The 26,587-nt window shown below is 41.4% G+C and overlaps 1 protein-coding gene across 2 annotated transcripts in view; it reads right to left on the reverse strand.

Moving 5' to 3' along the window:
* Positions 1-11,656: 11,656 nt before the first annotated feature.
* The window catches only part of insyn1 (inhibitory synaptic factor 1), a 57,376-nt gene continuing 42,445 nt past the window's right edge, over positions 11,657-26,587 (reverse strand). For both annotated transcript variants that reach the window (XM_050046145.1, XM_050046137.1), the window contains exon 3: positions 11,657-12,861. In XM_050046145.1, the coding sequence (XP_049902102.1) occupies positions 12,043-12,861 (819 nt within the window). In that variant the 3' untranslated portion in view covers positions 11,657-12,042. The remainder of the gene's footprint in view (positions 12,862-26,587) is intronic.

Here is a 26,587-nt window from a genome sequence, read left to right on the forward strand (position 1 = left end):
AATACTTAAATTTGCGTTTCTAGCCCTATAGACAAAACGTCACACTAAGGCCTCACTGACACCGCAAGCGATGCGTTCGTGTAGCGCTCGTGAAGCGGTCCACAAGCTTAGCGGCAGCACACGTGTATTCACACCAAAACCGAACAGACGCGTTGTGCAGCGGCCGCTGCTGTCCTGTCACAATACAAATCACACCCGTACAGTTGGTTGGCAGTAGTCCACCATGTTTGCATTGGACAATGGACAGGTTCGCGTGCCAGTGATTATTCCAGCGCTTGGAGAATTAATATTTAGCACTACAAATGGGTAAGTACATGAAACATGTGCCTGTCAGGTCTCGCTTGGTCAAGTGGGAGATGTCTATGTTGGCTGAGAGAGGTCACAACACACGCAAACTCGTGTTTTTTTGTTGAATACAGCAACCATTCGCTCGCAACTCACGCAAAAAAACGGCATCTCTTCTATTTTCGAGCTTGCTCGCGAAAGCGGCGCGACTTGAGCAGCGCGTAGAACGGATGTGGTGTGAATGCTCTAACCTGTTAACATGCTCGCCCAAATGAAAACGCGAGTAAACAGCAACCGTTCACGAGCGCTACTTGAACGCATCGCTTGCGGTGTAAATGAGGCCTAAAAGATACAGAGATGATTTTAAAATAATCCAGAATATATGAGTTAACTGCTGTTTCTGATTGTTTTGTTTAGTTCATGTAAAACACTTTGTAATTAATAGCTGTAGCTACAGCTGAATACACTTTTGTTATCAAAGTACAAGTACTTTAGCAGTGTACTTTGGAACAGAATAAATTAAACGTATCTGGTTACTTATAATCTGACTGATGGTTGGTAAGATGTAAACATCTGATGATGTAAATGGAAAGAATCTGATGGAAAGAATCTGTAACTCCAAACTTAATGTACTTTTAATGTTAAGTCTAAACTGCAGCATTACTCAGCTGAAGTACTTCAGTAACGTTGTGTTAAGTTGTCACATTAAACTGCAGGTCCAGTTTTAACCCCCCTATGTTGAAACTCTCAGTCCTGCTGTGTTTTGCTCTGTGAGCTGTTAGCTCTGTTAGCAAAGTTAGCTATTCATTTGTCAGCCAACACACTGCAGAACCCCTCTACTCAATGGCTGCTAATGGCTAACAGCTAACCAGCTGTCCTCCCAGCACAAAGAGCATAAGAGCATGAAGATTCAGAAGCCTGCTTCACTCAGCCATTTTCTAAGTGACAGTTATACATACATACAAACGGCATCCGTCCTAAAGGTGTCCCAGAGAAGATCTCTGTTCATCCCAAACACATTTTCTTTTGTCACAGTGATGATTGGACCTTGTGTCTCGAGCCTTGGCTAGCAGGCAACGAGAACTGTCAGATGGCCAGTGGGTTCTGAGATTACAATCCAGCCAGTGCCTTCTGCCTGCTTTGCTCTCCACACAGACTGCTTAGCTGTAGGCAACCACAGCTCAATCCAATGTGATTGGTCAATGTTGCTTTGGCTACAAACAGTAACCACCATGCTGCCACTACCAGAATCTCGTAATATTGTCTGGGGCTGGGCGATATGGAGAAAATCACCCAAGAAAAGACAACACTTATGGCAATATCCACAATCTAAGAGGAAATCGAGTCTCGTACCACAATATCGATAGATTGGCCAGCCCTACTGTTGCCAACAGATTGTGCATACATATGCAGATATCTGTTTATAAAGATTAGTCATCCAGTGCTGCACTATAATCGAACTCCAACTTATCCCCCTCCCCTCCGTTTCATAGTGGAGCCTCAGAACAATGACTCTTACCTGTCCTTGGCACCTTGAGAATTGCTGTGCGTTTGATGAAGACCTCAGTCACACCTTCCTGGGCTAGAGTGGAGAGCTCATTACAGCCAGAGGAGACAAGTGCATGGGAAAGAATGAGTAGAGGTGAGAGAGAGAGAGAGAGAGAGAGAGAGAGAGAGAGAGAAAATAGGGTGTAGACTGTTGAGAAAGTAGTAAATATGAGCAATGGGGAAAGCCCCTTGTAAGGTGAAATAAGGGGCACTTGGGGACTCGCCTTGTACATTGCACCTGTCTTATCATTTAACTCTTATTTGTTGGTCTTACTAAACTGTCAGCAGTTCTCTGCCTTCTTGGCCTTTACCTGTAAAATGCCATGGAAATGCTGACAGGCTGCCAAACTGGAGCTGTCTGGAAACAGACTGCTGCTGGCTTTTCTTTGACTTCTACCATGTATTGTCAGAATTAGATATACACTCAGAGCGCTGCTCTTAGCTGTATTTATATTCCACAGTCCCCCTTTCATATACAAATTCATTTAACAGTGGCTTCCTCCAATTGACTCTTTGCTTCCTCAGCTCACCAGTAACTCTGTAATATATGTTTTCCCTGAAACATGCCTCACCCATTCCTGCAGTCTGTGTCAGTGATGTTTCGTGTAATTGTGTATTTTTCTGGACCGATTCAATTGTCTCTTGATGTATTCCTCGCTCAGCTGAGCATGTCATTACACACATCATTTGTGTGCAATTTAATGTGATATGCAACAAGGTTACATTTCTATGGTGGTTCAATTTGGGGACTCGTAGCATTTCCACTGCAATCATTTCTCTCTCTGTCTCTCTTTTTCACTGGCTCTCAGAAATTGCTTGGGCGATGATTACGCACTGCTCTGCCTCGCTCGGTCATGCCACATTTTAAGTTCACATTGGGAGATATTCCAATTATTAGTTAGGTAATGTGATGAAAATTGTAACCTTCTCTCTTTGGCCAGGGTGTGCTGATCAATTTTTTTTTCTCAAGTGGACTGCATCATAAAATTATATTTATCAGTTGCTTTATGTCCTTTTCACTGGGTGTAGCCGTTGGCAGATGTATATGCTTCTCAATGACTCTTGAATGGTGATCATACTGTGGTGTGTTTCTGGTAAGCTTAAATGCAAAGGATTGCAGTTGTCCCTGTGTAAGTATGAGCCAATACATTTTTACAATTTTCCCTTTCATAGGTGGAAAAAGGGCAGTTTGCCACATAGAAGAGGAGCTATGCCCATTTTCCAAATTCATACGTGTTATTCCTATGGACTGAGACAGTTAGTAAACATTGTAAATAGTAAACATTAACAGTTCTCCCTCAAATCTAAAATATGCATTGCTAAAGCTCAAACTTGGAATGTCATAGACTAAAAAGTCTGGAGCTGCTCCAAAGACAATGAATTGGGAGAGATGTTCCAGATGACACTGAGAGCGCCCAAGGGAACGCTCTGAGTATATGGGTACATTTTCTGTTTCAGAACTGAGATCACTAGGATAGAATACAACTCATTTGGGTATAAAAAGAAAATAAACTTTCTGTGGGTTCACAAAATCAGTCTTCCATTCAATCTCTATGGAGCAGCTCCAGACTTTATACTCAATGACATCACAAGTTTGAGACTTACATCTTTGGTTTCTGTCTCACAGAGAGAGTGGCTCATGTTCACAAATGTTGATTGAACTTTCTTGGGCCATGGAAATATCAAAGTGGAATTCCTAATTTAGGTAGTGTTCCCCTTTAAAGTTGGTGCAACACAGTTTAGATAGGCACAGGAAAGTAGTCAAATGTCAAGGGTCTGCACTTTTTCTATGTCTGTTATTGGAAGTGCAAATCCAGGTTTCCCCAACCAAGGTCCAGTACAAACACTAAAAATGATTTGGCAGTTTTATTTGATCAAGGCCGTATGGTTGCCTTCTCTTTGACCTATCATAGAATAATTATTGCCTCCTTTCCCACCTTTCTTTGTTTTGCTTGACACACTGTTCAATCACAATGCCACGGTGTATGTGAAAGTGACGGGTTTCTCATTAACTTTAATTACTGTGTGCCAAGTCATCTGAAGGCAGTGTTTTGTCCCAGGCACCGCCCAGCCCCCCACTCGTAGCCACAGGCCCTGTCCTTCATCACCTGTGAAGGTCTAATCTTATCTGTGGCTGTTGCATGGCTCTTCATTAATCACTCCCCCAGCCCAATCAAATGGTGACTGATGGTTGACGTGGCCTTGTCCGGCTATCCCTCCGGTGCTGGGAGTCGGTCTCGGATAGGCCAGGGCAAAACGCGTTATAGATTCTGTGGCCGATTGTGACTGGTGTCTGTGTTTGCATAAACACGGCGGTGTCCTCTACATGGGGTGTGCTGCATGCCGTGTAACCCTGTGCCAACCATCCACTGCACCTGAAGTTCAACACATTGTTCCGCTGCTGCTGACCTTCACTCATTAGGAGCAGTGAGCTCTTCAAGCTGTGATCTGGGTACTGGACATTTTTTGCTCAATGACACAAACTTTCTGCCCCATCTGTGTGTGAACTCAGTAGATGTGCAGTGGCCAACCAGCAATACCATGAATGGAAAGAGGTGTGTGGTGGAAGGAGGTTGCAGGTAGGAGATGGAGGCGGGAGATGGAATAGAAATAGTTTGTTCTAGTAGCGGCAGGATATAAATGGCACATAGATGAAACAAATCAACCTTAGGTAGCCCCGGCCGTTAGCCAATCCATAGTAATCAGTGAGGCTGCATTGAGCTCTCCGCTTCATGGACCCTTACCAATCAGCAGAGAAAACAGAGATCTGTCATCTGTTTTCCTGTGCTCACTGACGGGGGCAAGGGGCAGTGAGAGTGAAGTGAGGTAATTATATACGAAGTGCAAGTGTGTGTATGGAAGGGGTTGGGGGCGTGCGTTTCTGTGTTTTAGTGTCATAATCACCTTTTTAAAGTGGTTCTGCTCTACACTATTTGTCAGTCACTCAACGGAGGGTGTGCCACTGGCAGTGATTAGAGGATTGATCAGGGATGTGAACTAATACATGCCCACCGCTGATGTCAAAACACAGATGGCATGACTCACTTTGCAGCCTTCTAAAAGAGATTTTGTTTAATCTTGTCTTATGGACAAGTCTGGCCAAATGACTTCCAGGGGGATGTGCAGCGTCTATTTGTATTGATCTCCATTAATTGCTGTGACAGTGAAATATGAAATTAAACATGAGGCGATGTATAATTCAGAAAAACATCACTTATCTCCTCACACAATGTGCAGGCACAAAGGCAGTGAGCATACAGACAGGAGACACGTACATGTGCGCGCGTACACAAACACACAACATCTGTTTTGTATGCAGTGGCATCACAAAATGATCTTCCTGGTAGGCAGATGATTTGGCATCAGTGGGCTCAGGTTTTCATAACCTTTGGATGCCTCCCATCCTTGTCCTACAGAGAACCGAGGACAAAGCTCTGCCCTATTAGAGATGAATAATGAGCCTGTTGGCAAAAGAGACGTGGCTAATGTTTTGTCCAAATATCTCAAATCTGTCCCCAATGATAATGTATTCTGCAGCAGTGCCAAACAGCTCTATATTTGAAGAGGTGATTTCATCCCCGATATGACTTATACAATCTTTAGATTAGAAAAGGGAAAAAAAAATCCCCCCTCACATTGTAATGTCTGGTGGGTGTATAGGCATCACACTAAGGGCTTAGTTTGTTTTCCTGTAATTGATGTTTTGCCTGTGTGGCGGCGTAGCTTTGTTTGTTTATGCTAATGGCTGTGATGACCTGTTGGTCCCCAATCTAGCAGGGAAATGGCAGCCAATGCTTTGGGGAGTGAGCCATTGATCTCTCTTCAGTGCCTCTTTCTTCACAGGTACTTGGGATTAACTGAGCCAGAGCAAGACAAAAGGAAAATGTTACAAAAGCAGAAAAAAATATCACCAAATTACTTCTGGTATATGCATGTATAGCACATCAGCTTCAGGCCAATTGATGCTTGTGCAGCTTCTACCAAGCTGCCTGGTGTAAAAGTGCTCACTTGGCTTCCCTTATATTGGGCTCTTGAGGCTTGATGCTGCCTAAACAGCACAGCTGAAATTCCCCAAAGCAGTGCACTATGCAATAACTGTTATACATGAACACACAACCAAAAACAACGAGGTGGGCTGTTGTAAATGTGCTTTCCTTAAAGTGCCTAATAATCTCTTGCAGTGGCCAGTTGTGGAAGACGTGGTACATCCCAAACCATGATGAGAGCAGAGACTCACTGAAACACCAGCACTGGTACCCAGGGTGCCATCGGAAAGTCACTTAGTTGTAATTTGTTGAATGATATCTAATGTTATTTTAAGCCACATTTTCATCAGCTATTGCCGTGATTTCAATTTACAAAAATATTTGACCCTGTACTGTTTTCATTGCAAGGAAATTTAAATTATGTGGTTTACAGTAGCGTGATATTTTCATTTATACTTTATTAATCTAGAGCTATGGTTGTTGATTCCAATATATTGCTTTGACCAGTTGCAGATCATTTGAGCACATTTCTGCAGATTAAACCGTCTAATCTACATGTTGATTATTTTAATAATAAATTGGCTTGTTGGTTTCACTAAAAGGAAGAACAGTCACCTAATAAGTAGCCCCAACAACAAAAACTAAAAACAAGATGGCTTGCTCATGTACGCTGCATGTAAAGATTAGAACATTTCACAGTGTGTTCCACTACCTGCATCACTGTGAAAAGTATTCTCACAACTCCCTTACAGCACATGGAAGCATTAAATATATATGGTATGTGCATGTATAAGAGTCTGCAAGCATCTGCCTACTGCAGAAGGTCAAAGGTACAGTTCACCTCAAAATCCAAAATACATTTTTCCCCTTACCTGTAGTGCTATTTATCAATCTTGATTGTTTTGGTGTGAGTTGCTGAGTGTTTGAGATATTGTCCGTAGAGATGTCTGCTTTGTCTCAGATACAGTTGAACTACTCACCACAATTCCCCTGATGCACTGGATGGTCTCATTGCCTGTCTCAGTGATATTAATGTATGGATGGGTAAAAACCTTTTAAAGATAAATGAGGACAAAACTTAGATTCTTTTAATCAGACAAAAGCAGCAAGAGAAAAACTGCACTCAATGTTTGGTGGCTTTAGCAAGCACATTAAAACTGATATTACCAAACTTGGAGTGATTTTAGACGCTGATTTGAACTTTAATTCTCATTTTAACAGTGGTCATTAAAACATCCTTTTTCATCTGCGGAACATTGCTAAGGTCAGACCATTTTAACCCAGAAAATGGTGAAACACTCACTCATGCTTTTATTACCAGCCATTTAGACTAATGCAACTCCCCTTTCACTGGACTACCCAAGAAATCAATACGAAAACCACAGCTAGTCCAGAGTGCTGCAGCCAGTTGACCAAAGGAAGGAAAATGGATCACATTACCCCACTGTTAAAAGTCACTACACTGGCTGCCTCTGTCTTTTAGATTAGATTGATCTTAAAGTTACTTTACTTGTTTATAAAGCTTTGAATAACCTTGCCCCTCCATACATCAGAGATTTTCTATCATTTTATGTTCCAGTCAAATCACTAAGGTCCTCCACTGCTTTACTTTTGGATGTTCCTCATGTGTCCCATAAAAGTACTGTTGAGAGCACTTTCTGTTTTTACGCCCCTAAACTGTAGAATTCGTTACCTCTGTATATTAGAATGGCGATCTCTCTTGATATTTTTAAATGTAAATTAAAGACGACCTACCTTTTAATCAGGCTTTTAATGTGGAGTAAGATTACAGTCTTCATTTTTAAGTTTTAACCATTGGTTTTAACCTACTTTTATTTCTCCTGTTCATATTTATTATATTTTATTTATTTATTTACTCTCTTTTTATTCTATGGAATTTTCATCTTCATCATCTTCTTTGTTAGATTGTTCTGTTGTGCCAAAGCACTTTGGGCTGCATGTTTGTATGACAGGTGCTATATAAAGTTGAGTTGAGTAGATGGCACTTGGCTTGCGGTGCTCACAGTGCCTGAAAAAACTGAACTGCAGAAATCATGACCCGGTTACTGAAGACAATCCACAGACCTTGTTGTGAGCAGTTTCATGTAGTAACTCTTTTCTTTCTTTCGATCGTACTACACCCGCCAACTGAATCGCTCTGCAGAAGGAAGGGTGCGTCTACTGCAAACTTACCTAGCAGCACTGAGCTAGCTAACATTGCAGCTCAGCCGATGAGGACACCATTAATGTTTACATCTCGTGCTGTCACGGAAAAAGCCTATTGTCCATCAGTAGGTTCATGCTTCCCTCTGGGTGGTGAAAAGGTTAGCGGGTGTAGTTTGGTAGAAAGAAAATAGTTCCTTCATGAAACTGCTGACAACAAGGTTTGTGGATTATCTTGAGTAACTGGGTCATGATTAATGGAAACAGACATTGCTGTTGAGTTTTTTCAAATGTGTGTGGTTTTTTAAAAATTTTTTATGGCACCTTGAGCACCACAGGCCAAGTGCCATCTCATTCCATTATATTGAAGAGAAGAACGATATCTCCAACACTCGGCAACTCCCACCAAAACACTTTAGATTGATAAATAGCATTGTCCCTTTAAGTCCACATTAGGGATGGGTACCGAACCCCGGTATTGAACGAGCCCCGGGGCTACATTCTTCAAGACCGCAGTATTGATAAGCTCTGACCTTAAGGGTTCTGCTATCGGTACTGGAGCAGTCGCGTTTTTGTTTTTTTGTTTTTTACAAGATAAACGTTATCTTGCACATTTATCTTACCAACTCCGTCAATTATCCATCATTGTATCATAATTTTCGCTATTCTCCCAGAAGACGAGAGATCTGTGTCGCTCACCCTGGCTGTCTGCTGTGTGTGAGTGGAGAGCAGGGGGGCGGGGCTGTTGTTCCAGTGACACACACACACAAGACAGTGCATACACCAACTCAAGCTCATAGCCTACCTTTAGATAGATAACGATGGCGGAGAGAGCCAAACGGTCAAAAGTGTGGCTTTACATTACAAGAGTTGATGCAGACACAGCGCGTTGTCACAAGTGTGACAAATGTTTTGCATGTAAGGGCGGCAACGCTAGTAATTTGTCAAAACACCTTGCGAAAGTGCATCATATTCAGACAGAAAGATGTACAGTGTTTGACTGCCCTAGCACAGCTAGTTCATCTATGTCCAGTCCAGGTTTGTAACATTATGCTAGCAGCCAACACGTGGAGTTAATAACCATTAGCTATTTTGCGACCCTATTTACTAAATAGGGTTTTTTAGATTTGGGATTTTATTTGTGTATTTTTCAGGTACTTCTAAATACATGAATATAACCATAATTATAGCCTGGGCTGGGTGCGTGGGATTCCCCCCCCCTCTGGTCTATATATCCATAGTGATTAATGTTACATCACCATATAAATATACCTAGAATACCTAATATTTTTACTTGTAGGCTAGATTTGTTTATATATGCTACAGTGATTTGTTGTAGGCTAGATTTGTTTATATATGCTACAGTGATTTGTTTTCCACAGAGCGGGGTCATCCCTATATTCCCCGGGTTCTATGTTCCCCGATCGGGGAACATAGGACCCTTTAAAAAACGGGTTCTATGTTCCCCGATCGGGGAACATAGGACCCTTTAAAAAAACAAAAGGGTCCTATGTTCCCCGCTTTCCCCAAAAGGAAATATGTTCCCCGCTTTGTATGGGACCGGGGAACATAGAACCCTTTTTAAGAAAAAGGGCCTATGTTCCCCGGGTCCTTTTGGGGAAAAGCGGGGAACATAGAACCCTTATTATTAAAAAGGGTTCTATGTTCCCCGGTCCCATACAAAGCGGGGAACATAGGACCCTTTTGGGGTCCCATACAAAGCGGGGAACATAGGACCCGGGGAACATAGAACCCGGGGAACATAGGTACGCTCCCCCACAGAGCTCTATGGTGCGAGCATTTTACTGCATTTGCGACTAAAAATAGTGTTGTACAAGTAAAAGAAATCATTCAGGAGCACGCTGTGCAAGTACAGATTTCAACCAGCAGCAGAATCCCGTCGGTTGTGGGTTGAACGGGGGTCACAGACACAGACACAGACAGGAATACGTATTCCTGTCAAATACGGCGGCCATAGTGCTCCGCAGCGCAAGATAACGGCTTACCGGCGACAGAGAAGCCTGGCTCCAGGTCCAGTAATGTCCTCTTGTTGATGTCATGATTGTCCAGAAGTACCTGAACAGCCGAGCCATGGCGGCACACAGGTATGTGACGTGTCAGAGGAGAAACGAGCCGTTCACATTTTTCTCTTTGTGGCAGGTAATGGTCCACAAACCTCACTGCACTTAAGGGACTGTTCTTTACTTATGAAGGGACTGTTCTTTACTTGTCAGGGGAGGAGGGTGGCTGGTTGATTTTTATTTTATTTATTTATTTATTTTATTTTGATCCCCCCCTATGTTAATCACTTATTGATGCTGTTTTTGAAGTATGAATAAGTCAATAAGTAATTTATTCCATTAAAATATCATTGATGTATTATAGAAAAGTGATTTATCTTTTTATAAATGACAAAAGGCACATCTGCCCAATTTTTGCTGTGGTATCGTGATACTACTCAGAACCGTGATACTTTCACTGGTATCGTACCATGGGTCCCAATTTTATGTTGTAAAAAGTAAAATGTTTTGTTAAAAAACTATTTTGTTGCATAATGAGAATTGAGAAAATAAAGCAATTTATGTTCTGAATTTGTTTTTTTTTTCTTCCTCAAAAAGTATCGATAAGAGTACCGTTAAAATACCGGATCGATAAGCAGTATAGATAAGAGTAGTAGTACTGTTAAAATCTTAACGATACCCATCCCTAGTCCACATTAGGTACGGAGGCACAGAGGTCAGCTTCACAGGAGTCACGAAAGAGTTACCTCTTAAAGACTACGGCATTTGACTTTTTTTCTTTTTAAACTTGAAAACAACATTAGGAAAGTGAGGGTGAGGGGACCAGGGGAGCAGGCTCACAAAGCCGTTCCCCAGGGTAGATTATTGCTCTGTAAAAAAAAATCTTTCAACAGGAACAAACTCTCTTTCCACCATCAGCTCTCACTCCTGGACACACATTTTTTGAAATGTCAGTTCTTTAGGGCCACAGTTCTAATTTTTGTTCCACTCAGTCTAAGTAAATAGGTCTGACTGTGAGTTTTTGTTCACAGTTCCCAGGAGAGTGGCATGCATGCTCAGCAGAGAGACCTCTCACTGCAACCTCCCTCTAACATATCGATCAGGAATGGTTATTGGCGTTAGCCCTGTGAATAAAATGCTGCTCTGCTGAGTTCAATTCCCCACTGAGCAACTGAATGGAGAGACAAAACCTTTAGCACTTTTTTTGTGGACTGCTATTTAGCTCGGATCCCAGGTCTAATGGCATCACTGGCAGGCACAGACGGAAAGAAAAAAATTGGAAATGTCACTTTTGTGGGCCGCACATTCTTAAATTACTTTATACATCTGTTTTTCTGCCTGCCAGTCTCTATGTTTCTGCAACAGACCAGGAAAAGATCACATTGAGATGATTTATAAAATCAAGGGCAGGTAAATAGTATTGTTTTCTGGCTCTTCGCTCAAACTTGTTTGTTGACATCAAAGAGAGGAAGAGGCTTGACATGTGCATCTAGATACATTATCCCGCTGAAAGCAACAATCCCCTTGACATTGGAAATAACTGGAACATGAAAAAAGACAATGTTTATACAGATTCAGAGTACAGAATGTGCAGCGTTTTGTATCCACATTATAGGAACAAGCATTTTCTTTTCTTTTTTTGTGTGACTTCTAATAGTGTATGAGGAGGGGAAAGGACCTCTTCATAATCAACTTCCATTTTTGAACACTTAAAATGTTCTAGTAAAAATGATTGCTTTCATAATCTCTGTCATTGTTTCAAATGATTACACATTGGGAATCCATTCAGTGTATCTCTTGACATTAAAACAGGCACTAACCTTTTGGTCCACCAGTACTTTCGTCTTAATGATCTGCCTTGCTTCATTTCATCATGTTTTCCCTGAGCCTCAAATAACTGTAGGTAGTCGAGTGATTTCCCATATATCATTTATTTATTTAGTAATTAATTTATTTGTGTATTAATCTATGAGCTATGTATTTAATATTAAATAATGCACAGTCCTCTTCATGAGATTTATGATAAACTTAGGGCTTTCTCAGTGGTCCTTTGTTTTCTGTTTGGTTGGAATATAGGGCAGTACAGTTTGGGTGCTCTTGTCAGAGACAGTTTGTGTGCTGCTATTTCGTAACAGTTTTTTGCGGCAGCCGGGATTTAAGAGACCTTTCCTGGGTAGTGTGTGAGCTCCCGTCGTCCCCTTCATTGGCGAGGAGACATAGGAAGGGTCCAGACAGTTATGGAGGAGTGAGTGCTCAGAGGAAGAACGTTTGGGGGTTACTGAGCTCGACAGGAGACTGGGTTCACTATCGCTATCTGGTGTCGCACAGCCACTCTTGTCCTCCTGTAATTCCTCTTGCTCCTCCTCCTCATCGTCATCACAGCACAACGCGTGGTACAGAATTTTGTCGCTGAAGCGGACTCTTTCTCTTGTGCCGGAGGTACGAGAAGTCTTGTGGCTGTGTGTGGAGCTGCTGGCCTCCTCGCTGGACGAATCTGGAGTGATAATGCGGGGCCCGTTGGGGATTGGCAGCCCACCATTCATCTGGGAGTAGACCGAGGCAGTGGAGGGGGGCGGGGTGGGGGTCTGCGTCTGGGTGGGGATGGTCCCGCGGCCCAGCTCCGGTCGCAGATCTCCTGGTTGCTCACCAGGTCTGCGGGCAGCTGCGCCTGCAGCCTCAAGGTAGCTGCAGAACTCCCAGCTATCAGAAAGCACATCTGCATTGAGGAAGTCCAGCCTGAAGGCCTCTCCCAAACCTCGCTCACTGCTGGACGTGCTGCTGGCTGTGGCCACTGTCCAGTCATCTGGCTCCAGGTCAAAGTCAAAGTCGGACGTTAGTTTATCGATCTGACCCACCACCTGCAATCGAAAAGGGAGAGGACAAGAGAGAGAGAACTGATGAAATGTTGTAGAGGATAGAGATAGGTATTGGTACTCGAGTCCTTGACATCAGTGTTCTTTCAACATATAGAGAAATTGGCGCCCAAACTCCCACATGTGAACATAACTTCTCTACTTTGCTATTTAAAATGGGTAAAATCTTATTTCATTGCAGAGCTGCGTGCAGTGTATTGCTTTGCTCAGCGCCCCACTGTAACTCTCTCTGTTTAGCCTGAGACACTAGGGGACTACTGCAAGAGTGTGAGCTCCATGCTGAGGACAGTTGGTGAGTCTGCCAACACAAACACACACAGTCACAGGGCTAATTGTTAGCTCCAAACAACTAATGTTACATTTATTAACAGATTTAACGTCAGAGTCGAGCCATTTCTGTGTTGGTGTGAGTTTGTTGGGACCAGTAAAAGGTTTGGTGTCAGATGTTGGCTGCTGCTGCTGCTGTATAAGCGTGTCCTAATTGGGCAGATGTTAAACTGAGTAGGAGGAGTGGGGCTCTGGAGATGGTCCTTCAGCATTGCATCTAACCGGTGTTATGGCAGCAACAGAAAGTTTGCTGATTTTTTTATTTTATTTTTTTCTGTTAACTTTAGATATGTGGTTTAAAGGGCTAATTGAAGCCCAGTTAAAATTTCACTTGTTTTGTTGTTGTTGTTAGCAAATGTATATTCCTTTCTCACATTAGATTATTTTCTTGAGTCCCCAAATACTCTTTAATAATTTAATGTCGGTAGTGGAATATAGAATTACTTGACTATCTCTAATAGAGAAACAAATTTAAGGCAAAAAGAGATTTAATTTCGATCCAGAAATTTCTTGACATTTATTTTTAGCTGCACGGCAAATTCGGTTTGTTGGTCAGGTGGTCCACCTCTTTTGTCCAGATTGAAATATCTGAACAACTACTGGATGGATTGCAATGAAACTTTGTGCAGACATGGTGAGATTGACATCAAAGCTTGGCAATGTATAAACATTTTGAAATGGGAAACGACTGCAACCATCTGTACTTGTTTAGTTGCGTCATGGAACATATGGCATAGTACATGCACTTCTGGTGTGATTTTAACATGACAACACCATAGCAGCGCAGGAGAATAAAGGGCTCTTTGCACAACCACTGCATTACTCTAGGGTTCTTCATGGACTTTTAGACCTTTAGTAGTGCGATGGAGCTTTTTTGTTGGTGATTGAGTCCCTATTTTGTTTATCTCGTGCATTCGACAAGGGACTCTATACACAGTTGTAACAGTGGTGTCACGCTATATCACTGATCAACAGGTGAAAATGACATGGAAAGATATGCATCTGTGCTCAGGCAAAGGCAGGGAAGAAGAAGACTGCAAGCTGGTAAACATGCAGAATTAAAGATACTTTAAAAATGGCTTTGCAAATGCTTTATGAGGAAGGAAATGCACTTGACATGTTTGTTAGACCTCAAGGATACACACAGTGTGTTTCGGTGAGTAACACTGAATGTAAACATCACTTCTGTTTGTTTACAAGGAAACTCCACAGGGCCCATTTAATGTTCACAGGGGGTTCATTATTACTCATATTTTGGGACTTTAAAAAGCACTACAAATGCTAAATGCATACTGATCTGCCTTTTCACACATACAGTATGTAAATGCACTCACTGTAATGACTAAAGTTGATAAAAGTATGAAATAAACTTAAAGAAAAGTACTAATTGTAAAACTCACTTCATTATAAATCTCTGTGACAGCTTAACCGATACTACATTTCATGAAATTTCCAGATGCTTTGCATCCCGCTGATTTACCCCCCACAGGCAGGTTTAACAAAAGCTAAGATTTATTCACAGCTGCTAATAGATCTTTGTTTCCCTTTACAGCTTGCCATTGCACTACTTTTCATCCATAAATCCTTAATTGTTTGTTCATGGTTTTAAAATTGTTTTTATTTCCACCAAGGCCTCCTGTGGACAGGTGTTGTAAATTAGCTTTATGCTACATCAAGACAAAATTAAATATCCACTGGAATGAGGATGAAGCAGTGAAGACGTGTCGTGACTCGTCAAAGAGGCTACTTCAGCTCTGAGAGAGAGAACAACTGAAGAAGCCTCTTAGATGAGTGGCGAAAGCAGCACATCCTCAGTCGGGTGGCTGATTCAGTTTGCCTTGATGCTGTACTGCGGCTACCAGGATGAATGAGATGGCCCTACACAGACATATAGCTTTACGGCACACACACACACACACACTTAACCCAGGGCTTTTAATGCTTGTACATTGATGTGCATTTTACTCCTAGTGCTATTGTGATGTCCATGTCAAACAAAATCATCTCAGAATTTCACCTACTGCATGAGGATGTGCGCCGTAAAAGCATTTAATTTAGTGTTAACTCTGAATTAACCTCAATGCTTCTGTCACCAGCAGCCACAGCGGTGAGTGTTTGATGAATAGAAAGCACTTCAGCTGAAATCACACTGGTTTGCTGACAACACCTAAAATCCAAGCCCTCTATACTTGACATTTCAGCACCTTCAATCAGCATGTTCTGCTCTCAACAACAATCTATTGTAAAATGAAAACACTCAGCGTTCCTGCAGCTTGTAAATGATACATTTCCCCAACCTGTTCAGCAATTAAGCCCAGTGGTTTAAACTCCAAAATGTTTATTTTTTCTTTTTTAAAAACATGCACATATGAGTTTCCAACATAATTGCAGCTGAACAGCAGAGAAAGTGTAGTTTGACTCCGAGATTTGTGGGACATCATCCTTTTTTAATGCCTCTGTAATTATTTGCAGTGTTTGCTCCTCTCTGGCTCTTATGACTACAAATGAGACCAGTTTGTATCAACAGCACAAAGTCTTATCTCTGTGTGTAAGAATTAAAATCCTCATTCATTCTCTGTCCAACTTTAAAAGAGGAATTATGAGTAACAGACTGTATACGAAAACATACTGATAACGTGCTCACCAAAAGCTCAGGTGATGATCTCTGCAAATATGGCAACTGACATCCAGGAGCTTGATGATCTTGTGCAAATATATCAAGATGATGATTTGAATCTAACATAAATTTGCTCACTGAGTCCTTGAACCAAAAATAAAGAACACTGACTCACATTACCAGCTGCAAATTTAAGAGAGAGACACTGTGAAGGATGACTAGATGCTGCTATTCTCCTCACTGCTGCATTTTATATAGCTGATCATGAGTCCTTTTTTTATGCCGTTAAGTCACACCTCCTGCATTTGTATATTGCTGTATATGTCTGCATGCATGGCATTGGCTCATCTGTCAATGAGCTTCTCTGCAGATCTGCCAGTTGTGGCACTGTACACCTCATGAGTACCTGGACCGTGCTTCTCTATTGGCAGACTGCCCAGAGGGAATTGGGCTGTATGAAATCTCTAATCCTTGAATTACTCAACGTGTTTGCTGTGTGATTTGCCGACTTTTTACTCATGGAGTTGTTAATGTAAGATGTTTCTCCGGCCCGGAGGAGGCTGAATTGCTCTGTTTACGTGATTACACATCTTGAGTGAGGGACTTAATTTAATCAATGAGTTAAGAAATTATCTGGCAAATGTATTTCACAAGCTTTGCTGTGACACCAATATAGACTATTTGGTTGGTTAGCAGTTATTGCAATGAACAGAAAGTCATTTTAAATAAATGTCATTTAGATATGTATTTAGAAAAGTTTAAACACAAACACTATACGGTGACATTTTAAAGGAAATGTAAAAGGAATTGTAAGAATAATGTGTCTAGTCGCCGAACATCACCCAAATGTTGCTGTTGTTTCTCTGCAGCGGATCATGACCCTGCTTATTTCCCATTTTAAAATGCATTGCCGGGTGTTAACTGTAAGCTGCGGCAGCTTCCACCGCTGGTTAGCCTGACCCCTGCCTGCGGTATGTAGGCTAATTTAGCTTGATAAGTGTCTCAGCTCGAAGGGTTCTGCCGAATCTTTCTAGGTCACAATGCAGCACACACTCTATGCAGCAACAATGAGCACTGGTCTCTGCTTTTTCTTCCAGTCAGAGAATGTGTGATGAAGGAGCTATGGAGTGAATAGGAGGAGCAGATAGCTTTAGCACAAAGGATGAATGAACACATCAGGAGCCAGTCATTAACAATGCGCACAATGTGTTAAAAATAGAAAATGCATTATGAAAATCTACAAGAGTCAAAAATAGAAGAGGGCGAAAGTAATTATGTGACTTTCCAATGAAACATTTCACAGAGGAACACCTGCACACCATAACTTCACATCAGTGAGGCAGATAGCAAATGTCTATTTGAGATTATCTTATGGTAGGTCCTGTAGTGCAACCGTAAAATAGCAGGCCCCATTTAAGATAAGAAATTCGACCAAACATTGCACGGGTAAACAGAATTACTCCAGCGCTCATTTCCTATGCAATAAGCAGCTCATGTTTACTGTACCAACACTTAATGATCCTGTGCACATGAGTCTAATCAGTCAGAGTAATTGAAAACACCTGTGTGGGTGGATAACACAAAAAGTTACACATTTACACCGACTCATATCCTCTGACTAACTGTTAATCGTGAATTTAGTATTTTTGACTTCTCATTGTGTTTTGTCTCCTTAAAATTCCGGCTATGCAGCTTGAAGCTGTGATAAACCTCTGGAGTTAGGCTGTGTATCCCCCGTGGACTTTATGGCACTACCACTCTGCAAGGTTTATGATGCAGTGATGGCACATCCTTGTGACTGAAAAGACTCCATTTGCAACACAGTTAAGCAGTAATGTATAGTATAAGCGTGGATGTAAGTGCTGGGGATTTGAGTTTATCTTTAGTCTTTAATTTTCTCTCAATGCCTCTGCTGACAACTTGCTTTCTTTAGTGTAAATGGTGTCTAGTGGAAGCTACTAAAAACTATGATGATGAATATAACAATATCTATGATTCAATGTGTGAGTGATAAGCACACAAATTACAGTAAACATTTATTTTTCAATAATATTTTTGAAGATAGTTTATTCACTGCCGAGGCAGGGTTGCCCAGCCAACCTGAAGCACATCTGATCTTGTTTATACAGTCCATACAGAGCAATAAGTGGTATTGTTACATTATTTTTTTCTTATTCACTGCACACTATCAGCCGGCAGCCGCGAGTCAACTGTGGTCACTGCACCTGATCAACACTGAGTTCAGTCATTTCAGAGCTCTCAGAGGTACTTTAAAAGAGAGGCTGCCTCGGCAGCATCAGGCGCGGGTTTATTACTGTACCTCAACACCTGTCTGAGATGATTGGGCCGGGTAATTGAGGGTCAGAGTGAAAGAGGCCACTTGGAGCCTTGTCTGTGGCAGAAAGGTACAGTGATGGAAAAGACAGGCAAGGATAATCATACACAGAGTGATGGTCAGTAATGTAAAAAAAAAAAAAAAAAAAAAAAATCTCAGAAGAGGCTCTTCTCAGGCAGAGTGGTGGTTTGGGAAATAGATTCCATACTGTCCACTATCATTACAAGAGTCCTTCTCGCTAATATTCAGCTCCGCCTGGTATCATGATTTATTTATCCTGAGTGGATACCTGTTTCTTTTCTCCCAAGCGAGCGCCTGTCCTCTGTTAATGCTAATTGAAAATGCAGTGGAACATCAGTACTGGAATAACTTATACCACTACTACCGTTTAATGTGTTGCTGAAAATTACAGGCTGAGGTCAAAATCGGCAAATGTGAAAATTTGGGTATGAAATTGCCTCTGATGAGAAGTGGAAAATCTACCACATGTTCTAATCACTCTGATGATCTTTAAACAGATGTTGAACGGGAGAAGCTTGTTTTGATGTGCATTGATGGCTTTCTGTATGAAAAGATTTTTTGTTAGCCGTCTAGTAAACAGATGGAGGTTGCCAACCTTTGCAAGTCTTATACACAAACACGATGTAAAAGTGCATCTTTAACAAGTTTGCAATGATCACAGTATCATGTTCTCCAAGTTGATGCTGTATTGAATATTCTAGTATTTATCAGTGAATAAAAATAGCTCCTAAATATGGCATCTGTAGCAATGCATTTTGTACATGTGTAAAAAATACATCAGGTGTGAGTTACCAAAATAAATGAGACATAACACCCTCACTGGGTTCATTTGAAATGCACGCTGTATGAGTGAATTTTCTGTGGATCGCTTCATTACGCTGTGTTCAAGTGGCCTCTCTCCATCTGTTCCTGTGCCACCCGTTCTTCCAGGAGTCATTTTCAGAGTAGACTGAGAGAAGTTCGCAGTGCGTGTTTGTTAATTATGCAGCATCCGACGTCTAGCATGGCTTTGCTTTTTCATGGGAAAATCTAAAATGTGTTCAGTGGAGCCATTCAGACACATCTAAGTGTTATTTCTTTCTCAACATGTCACAATAGATTTCCAGCCTGCCCCTGTGCTACACTTCCAGCGCTGGAAGCGGTTTATGCCAGTTAGGAAGTCTCAGCAATTATCAAAATAGCCTTGCATGCTGGCTTCGTAAGTAAAACGTTTGCAAATATTGTTTTAATGCAGTTAGCTCCTGCAGTTTTGCAGTTTCTCCTTACTCCTTACCCCATGCTTACTTCCCCTCAGTTTAATTCCCCTCAAGACGTGAAGAGGGGACCATCCAAGCCACTCACATTGTTGATATGGTTTATCTTATCCCCCAGAAGCTAATTTATCATCCCCGACTTACTCTGAAAAGAAAATATTTATTGGATTCACTATAAAAATTGTCCAGTGACTCGTAAACGTGTGCAATCTCTTCCAGACATCTTATTCACTATTGGATGAAACAGCACTTTGGGAGCATTTTGAAATTTCTCGTTACGTACTTAATATTACCCAGCAGTATGTGAACAACATGCAGAACGGTGCGATATCTGCACAGCGCTGTTGGCCTGAAAGTTTGGGCCACATTACATGAAAGCTGAGAGACGATTTATGAAGCAGGAGGCGGGCCGATGCACATGCTTACTTGTGAGCTCAACAAGGTCATGTATGAAGACTGAGACAGATGCAGAGTATTCAGACATACTTTGTTGAAAAGAAAGATGATTATTTAGAATCTACTGAGCAGATGGTGCACACCAGAATGATTAATTATGTTTCAGGAGTTGTTTAAGAATTTTGATAGACATTTTGATGCTTTCTTGCTGCTGTGAAAACTTCACTGAAATCCACCTGCTCAACCGTAACTTCCATACTTTGCCACAGAACAAACTACAAACTTAATTGCAGCCACATTGCGAGCTTCCAGGAGGTGAGTCTTTCATAGTCACTCCATGTAAAAATAAAATAGCCACGGGGTCAAAATTTAATGCCATAATTATTCTAGCCAAAATAATTGCTATTTACAATATTATCATGAAAATATGTTGAAACTCTTAAAATGGCACTGGAACATATTGGAAACACGATACCTTACATTCAGGCAAGAAACAAATATTTTAACTGCATCCCAGATAGGACACACATATTTTCACTGAACATCCTTTTGTGAAAAACAAATAATCTTAAGAAGCCGGGGTTTTCTGCTATTTGAAATGGTATCGTGTCTTCCAGAATCAACCATGCCAATGCTTGATTAAGATCTTTTAAGGGTTGGTGCAGTCTGGTTTTGCAGAGCCTCTTTTATTGTTGGTTGCGCAGCGGTCCCTTTTGGCACAATACTCTTGATAATGGAAATTCAGTACAATCGACCTACTGTGTTTTATATTGCGATCTAGGATAAAATCATACATCATCTTATAAAGCTGGACTTTCTTTGGATTATTACGCTAATAGAACTGGACATTTTTACAGCTGCGCCTTTTGTCTTTTTTTTTTTTTTTGCAGCAACGTCAGAAAGACAAATTCCTGTATTCTAATTGTACTTTTCAATTACAGTGAGTGTGGTTGTGATTCTCATGCAGTTGACTCTGCAGAGGTCCAGTGGGTCTGTGGGCGGGAGACATTACAGACAAGCCAGGGGAACCTGATTTAGGTCAGGCCATCTTGATTGGTGAGATGCGTTGCGTGGTGTTGGCACAGGGATGAAGTGTCCTTTGAAGTGTTCGCTGGAAGCATTTGGTGTAATTATCCTGTCATGAGAGGGCCTATAAGCCTGAGACTTCATTAGGCACATGCCCCCTGCTTTTTCATCTTTTCTCAAAAAACACTCATCTTTATGGAGGCCTTAAAGTGCTAAACAACGCTGTGATGAGCATAGGGCCAATACCTCCTGACAACTCACTAATCAAAAGCATCATTACAAACTTCACTGTATAATGGGCCTCGTTTATCCCTCTGGGGCTTTAGAAGAGGTGGGCTTCTGCCGTCCTTGAGGTCTGGAAAATCAACCACTTCCTTAGCCAAATTTAGGTCATTAGACTGGGCAGACTCATCCACCTGCTGTATGGCCAAATTTGGAAGGTTTATACTATTATGCTGGAGAGGTTATGGGTTGTACAATCAGTGCGGGAGCAAGATGGGAACTCTGTCTTCCAGCAACAGGGAGGCAGCAGATGCAGCATGCGTTGGTGCTGGCAGAGTGCACCAATCATTTATTGAGGTTCTCCTTCATCGCTTCTATCCGTGTTGAGAGGCCTAGCGCCGGTAATGACCAGAGAAAGATGGTAGTGCCATGCTACGGGGCTCCTCAGTCTGTCTGCTTCCCTGAGATAGCACTCGGATTAGGCCTGAGTACTGTCAGGTCACGCTGGTCACATGCGGGGATAAAAGGTGTGCATGTGAGCGCAGCCAGGCCACACTGACCCATTTTAATGACTCAGTAGAGTTTTCATTAACAACATGGTGTCTTTCTGTAGAAGGCCAGTGAAGGTCTAAAGTGATTACAGTGTGTCTGAGCGTGGCAAGTGTGTGTGTGTTTATGTGTGTGGTGGGTTGGAGGGTAAACGTAGTTGACCCAAACTGGGGAAAAAAGGGGAGAATCTCTCTGGCAGAATACAACACTACAGGAACCGGCTCAGCCCAATCCAGCAGTAAATCCCTCACCCTGACACTTCACACTGCCAGTTTGTCTACAGGCCAAACCGGTAAGCAGATAAGCAGCAAGTCTACCCTGAGAGAAAAAAAAGACACATAGTACAGATAAGTAGCTACATGGCTATCCCATTTTTGTACTGATGACTAATGATAGAGTTCCCTATGTAATCCGTTTAAATTTTTTCCAATTCTGTTTTGATTTTCCCGAATTCTGTACTCATGATTTAATTTTTCTGAGTCTTGTTTTACCATTGAGGCACATTTTTTTCATCATCAGGAGTGTCTAATAATGTGGTGGTGGATGTGGAAAATATTAATAATTTAATGGATCTCAGTGAATTTGATGTAAAACAACATTGCACTATTTTCAATAATTTAATAAATTCCTTCACAACTAAGTGGGATTTCTTAATTTGTAAGGGACGCAGGTAACGTGTTTATACTTCCTGTGAATATCATCTAATTTATCTTATTAACTAAAAAGATAAAAAGCAACGACTGGCCAGCTCACTCATTGTAAAACTCCATGGTACAGGCAGCAGGCATGCATTTTACACCCTGATGAAGACTTTAGTCGAGACACGTTGGTTTATCCATTTACTAATGAAGGATTTTTAACTAAGTCAGAATGCCTTGGATGCATTTTTGGACTGCCTGCCTGTACCATGGAGTTCTACACTAAGTGAGCTGGCCAGTCGTTGCTTTTTATCTTTATATGACTATTTGCCCGATCCTTGAAGAGCACCTTATTTTTTACAGTTAATTACATAGTGTCACAACCCAGTGTAGCACTCACTATTTTTTTCCTCATGATCTTATTTCCTATTTTTATTTTCACTGTGTTAACACTTTATTTTAGAAAGCAAACATAAGCCCCATTTCCTCCAAGCAGTCAGGTACAGTTCAGTTTGGTTCGGTGCACTTTCTTTCCGTTTCCACTGTGAAAAGTTGTGGATGGTACCAATGGAAGCGTTCTGTACGGTCCCCATTTTTGATAACCCTCTGTTGGGGTACCTAGCACACAGATCTGGTACTAAAAGGTGGAGCTGTGAACACTGCAGTCCGTTGATTGGTCAGTAGCGGATGGTCACTCTGCTCAGGGCTGAGTTATGGCTGGTTTTGAGGCTCATGTTACCATTGCTCATACTGTGGAGAGTTTTATTAGTAAACTGTAACTATAAAATGAAAGGATGTTTTGCTGCCTTTTGCAGCAGCTCTAGTTGGAGAAAAAATAACTTAATTCACTGGGCCGACTGCTGGAAACTTTTAAGGTGGAACGTTAACTTTTAACTTGTATTTACTGAATACATGAGATGACAACGTGAATCAATCAACACACCTTAAATCTCACTGACAACTTGGATCAGTACTTTAGTTTTTATATGACACACACACTTTTAGTAATGGGTGGATCTTCAGCTGTTTACATATATTAATTTCACCCAGATTATGTGAACGGCATGTATTCTAATCCTCACTTGGAGAAAAAAAAGTGCTGTGGAGCGTCCTTCCTGTGGGCTACGGCAACATTAACCCCTGAGCTTGCCTGAGAAGGACAAAATTTTATTCTGAAAATGTTGGCGTGCATCTACGTTCTGTGGAAAATAAACGAGGTGCAGGCTTCCATCTGTGTCACCAGTAATGAGGAAATACAGTGAGAGCTGGATGGAGCAGTGAGTGACAACAACCACGCCCACATTTAAGAGTACTGTTTGCGGTGGAAACACTAGGGTCTAGGAACTATGTCTGAAGGGTTACTTTTGGTTTCAAAGATATCATACCAAAAGTGTTTGGTGGAAATGGCGCTGTGCTAGTCATGTTTGTATGCTGGGCTGTTTCAATTCATTTACAGGTCAGAATACAGTTGTACTCCAGATGCACTCCTACTTTAGCTCCAGCTGCCCGTTTGACCACAGAGATGCAAGTGGCGGCTAGCTTGATGCAAGAAAACCTCAGACAGTGCCTCTGGACCACCTGGGAAGCACAAGAGGACAGGATTTGACCTAGCCTGGCTGACAGAATAAGAGACTGCAGTCAAGCTAGCCATCACCTACACCTCTGTGATCAATCCTGCCGATTCTAAAATTTGAGACAGATACAGGCATAACAGAGTAAAGCCCTTGTGACAAGTAACCCGGTGTGGCCCTGCCTGTGTTTGTGGAGGAGCTGAGCACCGCTCTCGGTGAAACACATGGAGAGCAGAGGAAAGAAGCAGCGTATCTGCACATAAAAATATAGCAGCAAAGTTTTTTTTCTGTTCACTTAGTGCTGTGAAGAAACGCTTATAATGGTAGGGAAAACTGCAATTTTTGTAAATTGCATCTGCATTTTAGCCAGTTCCACAACATTATGTGTTTTACACTTTACACTCAATTTTTATTGTCATTCCTGAGATTCTGTCCGTGTTTGCGCATAGGGAAATCATAGGTCCCTAATAACACTCTCTGTGTTGTGTGGGAAATGCATCGAGATTTCTACTGCAGTTAAACTTATTTCTTACAATAACAATGCCTCATGTAATTCTTTCCATAGCGGTAAATACTAAGCACTAAAACTGCTGTGAACATGCGAGTACATAAAAATATCACAACATTATATACACGGTTTTTCCCTGCTGCCAAACCTGTTTGCCTCGGACGGTATGCATAGTCAAGCATAAATTAACACTGACTGAAAATTAAATATGCACATCTTATGTAGTTTATGTTGGAATAATAGCTTTAAGTGCTTCTTGGAATTGGCCCGTATTTTGGCCCTAAATTGTTTTAAAGAGGCACTGACCAGCAAAAGCAGCAGTAGTAGTTTGAATAGGCAATTAACAGTTTGCAAGATGGTCCGTATCAGAGGAAAATGATAGAAACTGAAAAGACAATAAGGTGCACTTGGTGGTATTTGTCTCAGTTGTTGTCAAAGTAAGCATCTACACATTTTGTTTCGAAAATGCCAACTAAAAGCCCACCTTTAAGGCTTCATTGAGATCTTATGTTGCAGATACTTCTAGAAATTTGGTCTTAGGCAGATGTAACTATAGTTAGGCACACACAAGTATTTATTTACGCATGTCCTTATGTTAGTTTACTTGAAACAAACAGGCATCCCTCTATAGTCTCGACTTCTAACAGTCGTAATACACCCTCATTATTCAAAGCAGGAACATAAGAAAGATGGAGGATGGATGGAGGGACAGACGGATGAAAGAGGGGAGACAGCCAGGCAGCAGGCGAAAGACTGATTGGCAGGAAAATAATCTTCTTCATCCAAACTTATTTTGCACATTTAACTTCCGCAGCTTTTTCGGATCTCATTGTCAGCTTTGTTCCACTTTTGTATCAGCGAGGAACATATTCACATCTTTGAAAAATATAGCCTACAATAAAACTTCTTTACAACATCAGAGTTGATTTGCACCTCGCTCTCATAGTCACATTATCGCTCATATACAGTCACACACAGCCATCAATGCCTTTATCCTAAGTGAGGATGAAACTGCAAACCCTCCACTCAGCAAAATATTTTGCAGTATCCACTCCCCTCAGCCAACAAGACGGAGAGTTCTATTTATGGTTGGGTGAGAAATGATCCATGACTAGTGTTACCATGCAGAAGCTATCACCTGCTCTCTTTTTGTAATTAAAAATCCTTCTTTCCAAATTCCTGTTATGGCTCCTATCACTGTCTGTCTGCTCAGCTGGGGAGAGATGATACTGCCTAATGACAGTTTCCATGCAACAGCAATGGGTGTTATTTCACAATTCCAGGGGTGTAAATGGATTTACACACCCCCAAAAACCTAGAATAATACACCAAGGTGCAACAAAACTACCCCAAAGGCTTTCCTTTTTTTTTTTTTATCAGAGAGCATGTTTGCACTGTTTCCCTTAAAGATTCTGCAGTTAGATCTATCAGCTCTGTCAGTGACGAGAAAAGAAAATGTGAATATACAGCTTGTTGCCAGAGGATCTGATATGTGGATGTGTAAAACTGGACAACACTGCTGTGCTGCGTAGTGTTAATCACTCAGGTATCATCCATAATAGCTGCCAGACTCCTTCCAGCTGTCTACATTGCTGTCACCTATGTCAACAGGTTACAACTGCTGCGAACATCTAGACACACTAGTTCCAGGGAAGTAAATTAAATCATTGTTGCTCTATGTGTTCATAACATTCCAGATTTCTTTATTGACGTAATTTGTGTTGAGTTCAGTAACAGCTTCACACTGTCAACGCACTGTCACTATTTGTCTTAAGCAAGCAGCAACCACTGTTTCTGTGTACTGTAGTGCAGAGGTGCTGCAGCTCCTGCAGTGAAAGGTGTTGGCTGCTAAATTCTGACTGTGCTGAAGAAAATAGAAAAACCTTCAAGTCAGTAAATATAAAGTGAAGTTACAAAGTCAATTTAGGTTTTCAAAAGGCATCAACAGAACTTTGTTCACCAATGTCCTCCTACACAACAGAATAGGTCATAGCTTTTTCAGTGCCCTCTAAAACAACCAATATGACCATTTTAAAAATGTCTCAATGCTCTTTGATCCGACACAGTTGGGTCTGGCAAAGTTTAGGCAGCTGTGAATTCTTGGTTAAAAAACACGAAATGCCCAAGTCAATTTAGTGACCCATGCACAGTTAAATACTGCAATAAACACCTAGTAAAAGGAGGAAAAGTTAGCGTTAAAAATGATTCAGAATAAGGTGAGTAAACAAACAGCAAGGTTTAGATAAAA

Source organism: Epinephelus moara, chromosome 1 (assembly GCF_006386435.1).
Source record: "Epinephelus moara isolate mb chromosome 1, YSFRI_EMoa_1.0, whole genome shotgun sequence".
Classification (NCBI taxonomy): domain Eukaryota; kingdom Metazoa; phylum Chordata; class Actinopteri; order Perciformes; family Serranidae; genus Epinephelus; species Epinephelus moara.